This window comes from Anarhichas minor, unplaced genomic scaffold (assembly GCF_050575085.1).
Source record: "Anarhichas minor isolate MPS153535 unplaced genomic scaffold, ASM5057508v1 ptg000024l, whole genome shotgun sequence".
NCBI lineage: Eukaryota > Metazoa > Chordata > Actinopteri > Perciformes > Anarhichadidae > Anarhichas > Anarhichas minor.
This window is the reverse complement of record NW_027466470.1, coordinates 9,259,974-9,273,562: the sequence shown is the minus strand read 5'-3', so window position 1 is coordinate 9,273,562 and position 13,589 is coordinate 9,259,974. Positions and strand designations below refer to the sequence as shown.

Genomic DNA, 13,589 nt, shown 5'->3' with positions numbered 1-13,589 from the left:
TGCATCACGGATAATGAGAGGGCATCAGAAAAGTAGCATGAATGAGTGTGTGTGTGTGTGTGTGTGCGTGCGTGTGCATTAACAGCGAGAGAGCATTAGCCTCATCAAAGACAAATCGGTCTTGGGAAGCTACAGTCATTACATGTCTGTCAGAGGCCATTTTGGTGTAGACATCTGCAGCCGCTATTAGTCTGGAAAATCTCTAACTTGTTTAAAAGAAATGCAGGGAGGCCATAAAATGCCACACGATGGAAATGTTTTATTGATGCATGTGCAAAGTTCAGGGATATGCTTTTGAAGAATATACAATTAGTGGGCAACAACAGCACAAATAAAAAATGTAAACAGTCCCTTTATCACCTTTAGTTATATATGGTATCAGAATAGTTTTAATTGGCATGTAAATGATTTTGTCCTTAATCAGTGGGGAAAAAGGACTGAAAGCATCACATGGTCCCTTTTTCATGTTTAAGTCCATTTAATTCAAGGAATGTACTGTGGAAATAAAGACACAGCCATTACTATTTTTTAGTTTAAGGTGGAAGAGAACACACACACACACACACCCCAAAAAGAGTGTAAAATTGGCTACAAGCTGCACCATCAGGAACTGTACTGCTATTTTAATTCTGAAGTGTCGATCATTTTTAAGCCACACATCTTTGATTTACCATTACATTATTGCAAACATGCATTAACAAACTGATTGCATATTGTTCCAGTAACAATTTCAACAGGCTGCAGCCATGAATACTGAATAATTTAACTGTACAAATAAACACCTATACACTGATCAACTCATAAGATATGCTTAGAGCATTTCTGATTTTAATATACCTATAGGAATCTTAAGACTCACAAACAATGAGTAAAATGTACAGCTTCACAGAAACAAGAAATAATTGAACATTTACATACAACAGGCTTTCAACATGGAAGATTTGTCATTACACCGAGGATCCGCCTCAAAGAAACACAAATTTAAAAAGCTGCTTAAACTCGGGTCGACTCTTTTGCAGCACCGACTGTAACTTTTTTTTTTTCAATTAGCTTTTTTTCTTGCACAATTAAGATTAAACAGCCAAACATCTGGGCTTCAGAGCTGAAAGGATTCGTCAAGGTTTTTAACTCGTACACAGAGGGTGTAGTGGAGGAGTAGCAGATGGGTAGAGTCGGCCCTCTGGAGGCAGAAGGCTAACACAGCCCTCCCTCATAATCATCCTCATCCGCAGCGGCAGCTGGAGCGCCGCCTTGTGGGGCAGCAGCGGCCTTCTTCTTCTTTCCTCCTCCTCCAGGTACCCTCAAAGAAAGAGCCAGCTTAGCGTACTGTGAGACACCAGGGAATAAAGTGAGTCATCAGACCCTGAAAACGCATTTTCTCAATAAGCTTCTTGCTATATTTGCCGAACATTTTCTGCAGAAGTTAGAACAGTTTTGGTTCTTTCATGTGAGAGATTTCTCCATTTCTGTTCTTGTTTGTGCTTTTGACAGTGGTTTGGTGATGTCGTAATGTTGCGCAGGAGTCGAGTTAAGCAACATTTGAATCGAAATGTGACAGTTGTGTGGTTGTTTGTTTAGGATACCAGGCCACTGTTGATCAAACCACATGCACAATGTCCTCATGAAGCAAATTAGATGAGTTTTTTTGAGTGTTGAACCCTTAAAAAGATAATTTGAATTTGTTAAGTGTGGTTGTAAGAGGTACTTATCCTCAGTCAGTGTATTATCTACAGCAGATTGCTGTCAATATATATATAAAAACACATGTATTTATAATTATGTGTCAACAGTACTCACGTCATTGTCCATGTACTTCAGTAAAGGTGAGCTGCACACACGGTGGACCTGGTCCTCGTCCTGCTCGTCGTAGCCCTGCAGTAGCGTCTCCATTGCAATGCAATCTTCGCTTCCGCTGTACCCGGGCAGGCTGGTGAGACCAAGCAGCACTTCAATGTAATGATCCTCAGTTTATAGCGGCAGAAGTGTTACACCGTAAACGTGATGCAACGTTAAGGGGTAAACAAACTCCCAAGAGGGCCTTTGCATGCTTTTGACTGCGAAGCAGCAACATTTTCTGTTTGACTCCAGGAAGTCAGCTGGTGGAGTTTTAATGCTTCTCGCACAAGGAAACTTTGTCTCCTTGTAGTTCCAGCAGGACACAGATTACAGAAATGACAGCATGTGATCATAGAATCATACCTGTAACTTTCCCGGACACATTTATCAGCTGCTACGTAGTCCCCTCTATGAAGATGAATCAGTACTTGAGCAGTTGTTTTCTAAAGAACGAAAAGCATAGACCAACATGTGTGATTAATAGGAACTGAATAAATCCTTATCTTTTCTATTTTGATTTGTTTTCATTTATAAGGGGTCAGAACAGGCCGTAAACGTCTGTGGTAATATTTTATGTTTGCTGAAGGTGCATACATAACTTAAAGACATAAAAACAACAACCCACCTTGAAGCACATGGGGAAGTTCTCAATCTCTTTGTACATGTTCTTCTCTTTCTGCAGAGCGACTGATGCGTCATCCAACCTGGTGAGAAAGACGAGAACCCAGTGAGGAATGATGAGGAGCAGGTACTGCAGTTTAACTGTATTCAAAGACACGAATAACAGCTTGGGGCTGTTGGGAGGTGAATATATAAAACATTTGAAACAGCTTTAACACCTTGATATATGGGAGAGATCCAAGTGAGGTTACTGAATAAATGTTATCTTTCAACTTGCTTAATAGCTTTCTACATCAGCATGAAACAAGACAGCTACAACTGCTCCTGTGTTGTATAAAAAACAAACACACCATCTACAGTAGAAGGTATGTCTCCTCCACCTTATCTTCATTTCCTTTACCTTCTTAACCTGACCAGAAGTCTGGAGGCTTTCCCCAGCAGTTCAACTGCCTGACGCAGGCGGTCCTCATTCTGCAGAGAGAAAACATGGATGTTTATAAGCGGAAATAAATGAAATCACAATCTGTAACAATTAGAAATTTATTTGGGTTTTGCCGGACGCTCAATTTCACCTCAAACACGCCAGCTGCTTTCTGATACAGGTCCACAGCTTTCTCTAGGTTTATAGGCTCTATCAGTCTGGTGAATAATAAAAGAGAGTTTTTAGATGAAAGGAAAGTCTAAATAATCTGGCATTGCATCAGTATCCCGTTTTTAATAGATGGAATTTCATCAGAACTAAAAAGGTACGGTGTCAGATAATAATAAGACTGGAAGCTAACAGTTGAGGAATTATGGTAAGGTCAACAAGCCAACTTCTTTAAGTGTAGAAAATAAAGTGATATTTTTTACTTTCCAGCCCGGTCCAGAGCCATGGCAGCAGTGTCAGGAGTCCCATTCTCCATGTACATCATACAGGCTTTCTCTATGTACTGGATAGCCTCCGGCATCTTCTTTTGCTCCTGTTGCAACGCAAACACAGCCGAATTACAACTCTGCTGCAGGCGCTTTCCCTCCATCTACCTGTTATTAAGTTGAATGTTTAATCTGCACTCACCTTCATCATCATACCTGCCTGTTCAATAGCCCTGAGTGAAGAAAGAGAGTTTGAATAAATCAAGCGTTTTTTATGTTTGCTGCTGATTTATAGCGATGTTGTAAAACAAGATACTTACTTAGCAGCATGGAAAAGCCTGGAGGACAAGTTAAGGAAACGACAAAAACAGACACACCACAAACAGCAGTGTAGTGTCATGCAACTGTGGACAGAGTACAGAAAGGATACGTCTTGTTTTCTGTGTGATACTCTGCTTCCTTCAGATAAGCATCCTTTGCTTGGTCATACTGCTTCGCATTCTTGAAGCACACCGCTAAAATAAAAAAGGGACACAGACCGTTTGCGATAAATATGTGGGATATTTGTCAAATGATTACTTCATATTAAGGAAATTACACGAATTTTAAGCTACCTGCTTTGGCGTATTCTGACGCAGCACTGTCAAAATCCGGTTTCCACTTTGTCAGACCGGTCTTTAAGCTGCAAAAACATGATGATGAGCGAATTATAAACGGCTGAAGCAGCAGCTTGATCCGTGTGTTATGAATTACAGAAGAGGACAACATTGTGTCTCATTTGCTGTCTATTAAATCCAGCTATAATGAACTGACGATGCATATATATACTGTCCATTTATGTCGCATAACCCCAGGTGAAAGAGCCACAGTGGCCTTTAACGTTGCAGCTAGCTAACAGCAATAGGAAAACAAACTGCCGTTTCCTGGTGAGGAAAGAAACGGACATTATTTATCGTAACTCACCATTTTTCAGCTTTAGCCATATGCTCATGAGCTTCGTTTATCTTCTGAGCAGCCATACTGTTAGTTAACTCGACGAGGTATGATTTGTTACCGATAGCAATGAACGCTGTTTCGTCGATGTTTGGATTACCAAAATGCTCCTCTTCGGGCGCAACGTCATCCAATGTCGCAGGCTACGGGTGCCGCCGAGCACAAAAAGACCCAGTAACGCGACACTCTGGGTGTTGTGATTTAACTGCTGCACATGTATTTACATATATATATATATACATACACATATTAATATAAATACATACATATCATATATACAGCATGCATGTATGTATATGTATGTATCAGCATTGGAATATATACTCCAAGTGGTTTTAGAAAAAAAAAACTACCTCTGGAAGGCTGATAAAATGTATTCAAAACACTCAATATGCAGACTAGAAAGTTGGCTATTAATTCACATTATTGTCCCACAATCAAACTCTCAAAGGAACTGCAGGTGAAGGTTACTGGCATTGGCATTCCTAAATCACAGTTTCATTTCATGATGGTATACACAGTTGAGTTATTGATTTGTTGTTTACTAAGTTAAAAACAGCACTAGGTATATGCATTGTATACAGTTCAGTATGTAGACTAATACAGAATTGCTATGTTTATAAACAGATGTTGAATATCAGATATATTTGTATTTGGGTTGGGATTAGGGGGGACTTCAACTGACTATGGCCTTTGCACCTGAGGCTAAATATTGGTGCATGTTGCTATTATGAAGATTAAACTGATCATGGTGAAACTATTGTGAAGTGCAGTCTTTTTTAGAGCAGACACAGTTTTTGTTTTTGGCTCCTAACAGATTATTTGTTCGAAAAAAATCACTGCAAACCACGAATCTTTGTTTTTAGAAGAAAGAAAATGACAAGTTAGAAAAACTAATGAGAGGAGCCGGAAGCGGAAGTCTGTTGTTATGTGGTCAGTGACGTCATGGCGGCTGCTGTCTCTCATGGCTGGACAACAACAACTGTCGGCGAGGGGCAAACTTTCACAAACTTCTACTGAGACGAAAGAAAGTTGGATATAGCGAAGTATTTCGGTTGTGTAACAGTTTATCCGCGTTCGTCTCTGTTTTTCTTGTAATTACAAATGCGTAATTACTGATGGATTCGAGGTATGACATCCCGCGGAGGGCCGCCGGGGGCTCCGCGAACTCGTCCCCCGCTCTGGGGGCTCAGTCGCGCCGCAGGAAGATGCCTCCCAGACCCGCTGATTTTAAACTTCAAATTATCATTATCGGCTCCCGTGGTGTCGGTAAAACCAGCATCATGGAGAGATTTACCGATGACACTTTCTGCGAAGCTTGCAAGTCGACCGTAGGTGAGGACAGAAGGCGTTTACGAGACTTGTATTTGTTAACTTTTTATTGACAGCAGTTAGCAGGGCTCTGTCTACTTCCTGGAGGGAATATACATGAACTATCATGGGCTAGACGTTATAATCATATTGATGACTGCTTAACTTAAATGGGACTGAACGGAGCTAACCCCACTGACTGGAGCTAGCTAACTTAAGCTAACGGAAACAAAAACACTGCTCTAGCTGTCAAATCTGTCTTAGCTTTTAGGTTGCAATGAAGCAACTAACGTGACACAAACAAACGTGTGAGGCTTGGAACAGTGTTTTGTGTGTTTGTCACATCGATCGGGCTGTTAGAGGGAATGTGGAGCAGGGATTTTAGAGCCCAACACAGTAACTTTTATAGCATCTGCAGCTGTCCAGTGATTAGTTAACTAGATTTGTTTGTGGTGAGCCTGTTGTGTGTGTGTGTGTGTGTGTGTGTGTGTGTGCCATCATTAAATGCAATCTCCATTTCTTAACAACTATTTTTATTATATTAAGAACTGACACATTAACGTCACATATTTCTACATAAAAACGTATTACCACTTTATCTTATTTTTTTATTTATTTTTTAAACAAGAGAACAAATTGCTGTGCCATGGCTATAGAGGCTGCCAGCCTAAAACACATAATGTGGAATTGGGCAAACAGTCCCCTGACCAAAACAACAGTCAGACCAATCCCAGAATAGTCACACACAAGCAGCTGCTGTGGTAGAGCTCCATTTTGTGCCCTGTCATTCCAGTGATGCAGCGTGTCACTATACATTGTGTTCCTTTGATCAACGATTACCATTAAATCCAAATTTAATTTAATTTAATTGTAGTGGACACTTCCCTCCTTTGCTTTAAAGGTTGTGTCCAACAATACAGGAAATGCTGGTACTTGTATGTGTCCACATGTATGTTTTCTGATCCCCCCCCCCACAGGAGTTGACTTCAAAATCAAGACAGTGGAGCTGAGAGGGAAGAAGATCAGACTACAGATATGGTGAGTAATTGGACAGAAGGCTCCAGTTCCTTAACTCCTCTGCATGGTGCATTTCCTGTGTCTGTCCTGTCACCCCGCAGGCTGCTCCAACTAAAACTACTGGTGGCTTTCAGCTTTGTACAGTAGGCAATGCCTGTGCAAATATGATTTCCTAAAAATGATGTCATTGCATGTTTTGTCAACCATTAACATGCGATGTGGCATTTTTTTTTTTTTTCATCCAAAGTCCCAAATTAAAACGCTGTGGCTCCAGTGGGGATATAAGTTACTGAAACTTTGTGTGCAGCAGCACATGATCACACTCACCATGTTGTTGTCTATAGTTGGCAGTCACTTTATTCTTGGTTGCATAACGTGCTTGTTGTTGTTACATTTAGTATTTTCTCCTAATTTGCGATGACTTAGAAACAAACACGCATGATACTTTGGTAGGTACTAGGCAGGTCTCAAGGTTTAACTGCACTTTGATTCTAATACAGTTAAAAAGTAAAAACAAAAAGCATGTCTGATACTTCAAAATGTGAGTGAACAGTCAATTGTATAGCAGCTGACCACTAGAGACAGTTTTAGTGTAGCTTAATAATCAGACTGAATTGCCTTTTTGTTTAAATTGTCATATACTATTTGAATTGGTTCGCGATTCAGAGGTCTTGAACCAGCAGTAGCAGGGATGATGTTTGACTCTATTAGGCCTCTTCTTGTGACTTTAAATGGGCCGTATTTACATTTTGAAAACAGCTAGCGTTTTGTCGAACGATTGAAAAGCTGATTAACATGCCACAAATAACAGTTAGGAAGTATTTTACTGACTGAGTATACGACTGCATTGATTGTGTGCGACAGTGTTGGGCTAAAAACGTGTGAACTCCATTGTTTATTTCACTAACGCATCTGTCCTGTTCACTAACACCCATCCACCCTCTCACCCCCACGTCACATCTCCCCGTTACCACGTCACGTTTTATCCCCGCTCCTCTGCCCACCCTGCGACCCGGTCTTCCTCAATGTGTTTTGTGTCTCACGTTGAACTGCTCGCATCAAGCTCCATCATTGCCACGCCCGGCCTTACCTAACCCTGCCATTGTGCTGCTGTTTCTCTGTCCGCTCTTCTGCTCATAAGCCTGACTGTGACTCACAAAGGGAACAGGGAGAGACTAGCAGGCTGAAGGTACAGTAACACTGCACTGTGGATGCAGCTCGAATCTGCTTGTCATGCTGCTAAATCTAACCCAGACTCAGATGATCAACAGAATCATAACATAAACTTAAAAAGCGTATTCATTTAGCTGCTTTACATACACAAGAGTTGGTTTCCAAAATGCGGTATATTTAGATTGGTTTAATTTCAGTTGCCTATACTTCTTATTGATCAAACTATAATAGCAGCTATTGCTTTAAAAATACTTTCAAAAGATGATTTTCATTTTAGTTAATGTTAACACTTGGAGCATTTCTTAGCAGTGTATAAACATTTAATAAACTTTAATGGTAAACGCAATATAATGTAGTTGTAAGAAGGTGTTTATTAATGTGCAATATTTTCCACAGCTATATCATCTCATAAAAAGACATGTTAAACATTATCACAACATTTGTTCTCGTGATACTGTCTATACAGTAGCCTCCACTTGCGGGTGCCCACAGGAGGAGTTCTAGTTGTTTACAAATGCATTAATAAACACAAACATGTGCTTACATGATAGTTTGTTGTGAACCATTAATGAAACGTTTATAGATTGCTTATAAATGCTCTATACGGGGGGGGGGGGGGGGGGGGGGGGTGTGAAACTGTGCAGGGTTAGCAATCATTGCCTAACTGTACATTGGATGTCATCTTTACTCAAATCTCATTTTGGAACAAAACTCTTCAGGCGTCCTTTTTATTTTAGCTAGATACCAGATTACCATGTGGATATCAGATGTAACCCTCAAAGTGTCGTTCAATGTTATAAAATGAATGAATGATGTATTCTGACAGCATTATTGATTAATACCATTTCATTTGTTCTGACTTGTCACAAAACTGATTCTTCCTCCCCTCGTTTCTTCTTTGATCTTAGTTTTTCTTCACAAAACATCAGCCGATTAGTCACAGCCATCTTTAATGAATAAAAAAAAATACCTTTTGATCAAATTAGTCAATCAGCTGTTTGGCGTTATAAGTCTTGGTGACACTGCACGGACTTGAGATGATATTGAGTTTCATCCATGTGACCCACAGGGACACTGCTGGCCAGGAGAGGTTCAACAGCATCACATCCGCCTACTACAGAGGCGCCAAGGGCATAGTGCTAGTGTATGACATCACAAAGCAGGAGACCTTTGACGACCTGCCCAAATGGATGAAAATGATCGACAAGGTAAACAAACTGTCAAGACTGCTGGAATTATATGAAATGTGCTTTTACTGTGTTGTCCTCGGGTGTGTGTTTCTCTGCTATTATTATGTGCCAGAGATGTCAGAAACTTTGTTGCAACGCCACACTTTTCTCTTGTATGGATTCTGTCATACATCCAGCACTTAAGATTTACATAATAATTGAATCTAATGTTATTGCCATACCTCTCCTGATATTGACCCTTCGGTTCTACCGTTGTCTTTAATCTCACCACCACTGGCAGCAGTTACATGAGCTAGAGCTGTTTTTCAAGCGGAAACTCTTCCAATCACAGCCTGACGGATATTGGAGGCCAATACAGATGTTTATATTTGAGAGTTTAAAAATAAAAATTTTCTTTACATATTCCATAACATAGATAAACATTGTTGTTAGTGTTCCCATTACTTTTCTAACAATTGTGACCAAGAAATGTACTGGAACAACATTTTACAGTTCAAAAATAAACTTGTCACAACTCTGAGGAACGAAGTATAGACTGGTGATACTCAAAACATATCTTTGGCATTTCTGTACTTCGGTGTCTTCTTGTTTATCGGCTGACATAGACACCGATACGATAGATCTGCAATGAGCTGATCTATCTGCCTGGTCGATTTATCGGTCGAGCTCCAAATCAAACTGGCAGAACTTGCGGGAGGCGATAAAACTGCCATTTTTATGTTCACATTAATATGCGATATTCATTGCTGGTCTCACCTTAGCATCACACAAAAATGAATCAAACAGTTGAGCAATTGATTAATGACGATGTGAAAGGATTTTCAAAGTTATGTTGCCAAATCACACTGCATAAAATGTGTAAGAAAAGGTCTAGTTTTTTTTATTTTTAAGTAACAACCTCAAGGGTGTAATTGTTGTGAAGTTTCCCTTTTTAGCTGCAGAACTGTATAACCAGTTTTCAAGTTTTCACTTATCATTGCAGCAATCTGGTTAGACTTTTCTGAAATGTTAGGCTGATGATGTCCTGACGCGTCTCCTCTCTGCTTTCTGTCTCATGTCAGTACGCCTCAGAGGAAGCAGAGCTCCTCCTGGTCGGGAACAAGCTGGACTGTGAGACTGATCGTATCATCTCCAGACAGCAGGGAGAGAGGGTGGGTTCATCGCACGATGCTCCAGCTCACCGTCACATGACAAAACCTTGTCTTCTGTTTCTAGAGATGATTTCGATATGCCGCAGAATTGTCTTTGAACATGGACTTTGAGTGCTTCAAAGTCACAGTAATAACACTGATGCCCCCCCCCCCCCAGAAACTGACATGATGTGTAGCATCGCAAGCTTATCCAAAAAAATCCTTTAAACCTGTAGGGGAAACTTTTGTATTACGTTTCCTGGTGTATTGTGTTGTTAATGGGAATGAGTCCGTTTTTCTCTTGCTGAAATTGAGCTATTTTTCCTCTTTGTGTTGTAGTTCTGCTCTCGAATAAGTGGAATGCGCTTCTGCGAAGCGAGCGCCAAGGATAACTTCAATGTCGACGAGATCTTCCTGAAGCTTGTGGATGACATCCTGAGCAAGGTTGGTGTGTTGAGAGCAGAGTCTGACCAGATATCTGATAATGAAGAATCAATCTTCAACATAAAGCATGACATGAACAAACACGTTTCATAACGATTCCTTAGATATGTTTATTGTGACCAAGATATGTGCGGAGCGGGACATTTTATTGCTGGAAAAATAAACTTAAAAAGGTAAACGCCAGTGCAATGCAAAAATGTAATGCAGGAATTCGTCAAATATGCGCATCAGTTCTGCGTTACCATGTTCCACTTTCATCATTGATCATCCAGACACTATTATTTCGTGCCTTAAAGCTTAATTTCTTGTTCTCTATCGGTCTCTTTTCTACAAGTTGAGGCTTTTTCAGTCATTGCACTCGATAAGTCACTGCGGATGCCAACTCAAGCACGCTGCCTACATATTCAATGCATTAACCCTGTGTTTCCTGACTTCTTCTCTGTTCCTCATACAACAGATGCCTCTGGAAGTTCCCAACAATGAGCTTTCCAACAGCATCCTGTCTCTGCAGCCTGAACCGGAAGTGCCTCCGGAGTTGCTGCCTCCCCGCATGCGCTGCTGCTGAGAGTCAGAGTGGTCCCCCATCTCTCACACACACACACACACACACACACACACACGCATACATACGGCACACACACACATGCAGAGTACCAGCCTGGCCACCAGGGGGCAGCAAACAGCAGCAGTTTGGAGTTACGAACTGTTGATGTAAGATGCATGGACTCTCAACAACCAGTATTATCCTCCCCTGTTTCTTCTTCTCCTGTTTCGTAACTGTTCACAATGACATGAACCGCACTAACACCTAGGCCTGGTGAATCACCCACTTCCTACCACACCTTTTGTCTACACTTGAGCCCGACTACCTCATTCCTCGGACCGTTAGGCTAGCTGTGCCCCGCAGGTGCCTTCGAGGTAGAGAGCCCTCCGGTAGCAGTTGCACATTGTACAAGGAGGCTGATTGTTGAGGGCCTTGCAGCTTCCTGATGAATACTCAACACACATACTGTACACTAAGTTTGACATTGTCTGAGTTGCCCCGATGGTCTGGTGTTTCTGCATCATCTACCTTATACAGAAAAGGGATAACAATATGTTATGTCTCTTCAGCTTAGTTTAGATTCTGGATCTCGGTACAGTACTTTTATATTCTCATTAATAGGTGTTATTACCAAGTGACGAGTTGACTTGAGGTAAACAAAAGCACATGATGTAAATGCGGTGTGTTGCTGTAACGACTGGACAAGCTGCAGATGTTTGCAGCCAGCAGTAGGCGGTTGTGTGGTGGTGGATCATATCAGTTTCTATTCCTTTGCCTTAAAGTGTTAAAAGTGGCTGGAACGGCTCATTTCACATTTGTATGAATTTTTATGTTTTGCACTACAATCCATCTCACCTAGTGAAGCTGACATGCAGAAAATAGAAAGTACACGACTTGTCATTTAGTAAAGATCAATGTTGCCTCGCTAGTGGCCGTTCTGTTCTCCCTGTTGAAGTGGGACGGAGATGCAAGGAGAGATGGGTAATGTAGTCTTTGAGGGATCTGTGTTTTTACAGGGGCATTCTCCATGTGTGTTACTGGCTTTTTAGAGGAAGTAGAGACGGCAAGTACCCAGTGGACACATGCATGGTTTTAGCCTTTGTTTTGGGTTTGTTACTAATATTGCAAAGTGTTTAGTTTTTCCTCTGATTTCGGATGCAGAAGAATGTTTGAGGCTCCCATTTGAGGGGAAAAGGGCAGAAAGGTTTGCTTAGTATTTGAAGGACTCAGGAAACTTTGATCGGCTCATGTCTGCTCGTTGTGACAGGCGTTTATTGCAGACTTGATTTGAACAAATTGATGAAGAAATGTCTTCATATAAAATCCTGCTTGATGGGGTGTTTGTGTTGATAAGAAGAGGTCAGCAGATTTACATTTTTTGATTTCAATTTAAATTTGGCAGTTTGTTACAGACCAGTGTTTCCCAGTACTTGTACATTTTCAAAAAAACTAGGCTATGCATGTTAAGGCCTCCTGTGTTCATAGATATTAATTATTATTTTTTGTTAAATTAATGCAATATTGCAGCACTGTGCGTTCTTCTGTTTAGCTTTTACATGTTGAAGTAAAAGTCTGAGGTTGAGGAAGCACGAGTCAATTTAAAGGACCTTATTTAAAATGACCTAAACTGACTTGCCGTTGGTTAATTAGATTTTATGAAAGTAAGTTTTATGTTAAAGTCAATGTTCTGTGGATTTAAGCTGGCACATTATGTAATATTGAATAGTTCCAAACCAAAACAAAAACATTGTGAGACCTTTTGCAAACAAAGCAGTCAATGACATCCAAGCACATCTTGCAATACGATTACCAACAAACAAACACATTTTCTGCAACAATTTTATCCTGTGTTTTGAAATTTCTAACTTCTTTTGACATTGTTTTGTGGAGTGAAACCTTCATTTGTCGCACTAACCCTTTGGTCTTTGTTTTAATAGCCAAGCCTTCTACTACTCCGTGTTTTCGATATACATTTCAAGAAACGCTTTTATTTGAAATGTGTGTCCTTTCAGATGGAAGACTGTGCTTTGTAATAAACCTGTTTTAAGTCTTTGAAAAAAGTTTTGGCATGTTTAAAGCAGATTTGTGGTATTTATAACTTGTGGCATTCTGGAACTAATGAAATGCAATTAAAGATATCTATATTTATTACCAGATTATGGTCTTGATTTTATTCTGTTTCCTAAAGTGGGATGTGTGGCGTATACCAGGGGTCCTTGAGTGGATTCCAGGAACATAAATGATAATTTTCTCAGTTTTAATGTTCTTTCACTTCAGAGGTTCAAGTCACTGAAAGATGCTGCAGACATAATGTTTTTACTTCTTATATGATATTTTAGATTGGTGTCTAAGGGATAAAACCATTCATTCAAGGATCTGATTTTGAAGTATTGTGCGTGAGGTACTGCCCCTCCCGAATCAATCTTTGCTCCTCATGTGAAGGTGTTCAATAGCCAATAGAGTGCGTGTCATTAG

The 13,589-nt window shown here is 40.4% G+C and overlaps 2 protein-coding genes across 2 annotated transcripts; one reads left to right on the top strand and one right to left on the bottom strand.

Annotated features, from left to right (window-relative positions):
• Positions 1-239: 239 nt before the first annotated feature.
• Positions 240-4,450, bottom strand: napgb (N-ethylmaleimide-sensitive factor attachment protein, gamma b). Its single transcript, XM_076097956.1, has 12 exons — positions 4,276-4,450; positions 3,927-3,994; positions 3,743-3,827; positions 3,633-3,650; positions 3,515-3,545; positions 3,310-3,419; positions 3,030-3,096; positions 2,858-2,928; positions 2,462-2,540; positions 2,200-2,279; positions 1,798-1,927; positions 240-1,326 (listed from the first exon to the last, which is right to left on the bottom strand). The coding sequence occupies exons 1-12, from the start codon at positions 4,329-4,331 to the stop codon at positions 1,195-1,197; spliced, it is 927 nt and encodes a 308-aa protein (XP_075954071.1). The 5' UTR covers positions 4,332-4,450; the 3' UTR covers positions 240-1,194.
• A 786-nt stretch (positions 4,451-5,236) lies between these two features.
• rab12 (RAB12, member RAS oncogene family) lies at positions 5,237-13,270 on the top strand. Its single transcript, XM_076098039.1, has 6 exons — positions 5,237-5,640; positions 6,594-6,654; positions 8,876-9,014; positions 10,058-10,147; positions 10,466-10,570; positions 11,028-13,270. The coding sequence occupies exons 1-6, from the start codon at positions 5,424-5,426 to the stop codon at positions 11,133-11,135; spliced, it is 720 nt and encodes a 239-aa protein (XP_075954154.1). The 5' UTR covers positions 5,237-5,423; the 3' UTR covers positions 11,136-13,270.
• The last annotated feature ends 319 nt before the right edge of the window (positions 13,271-13,589 follow it).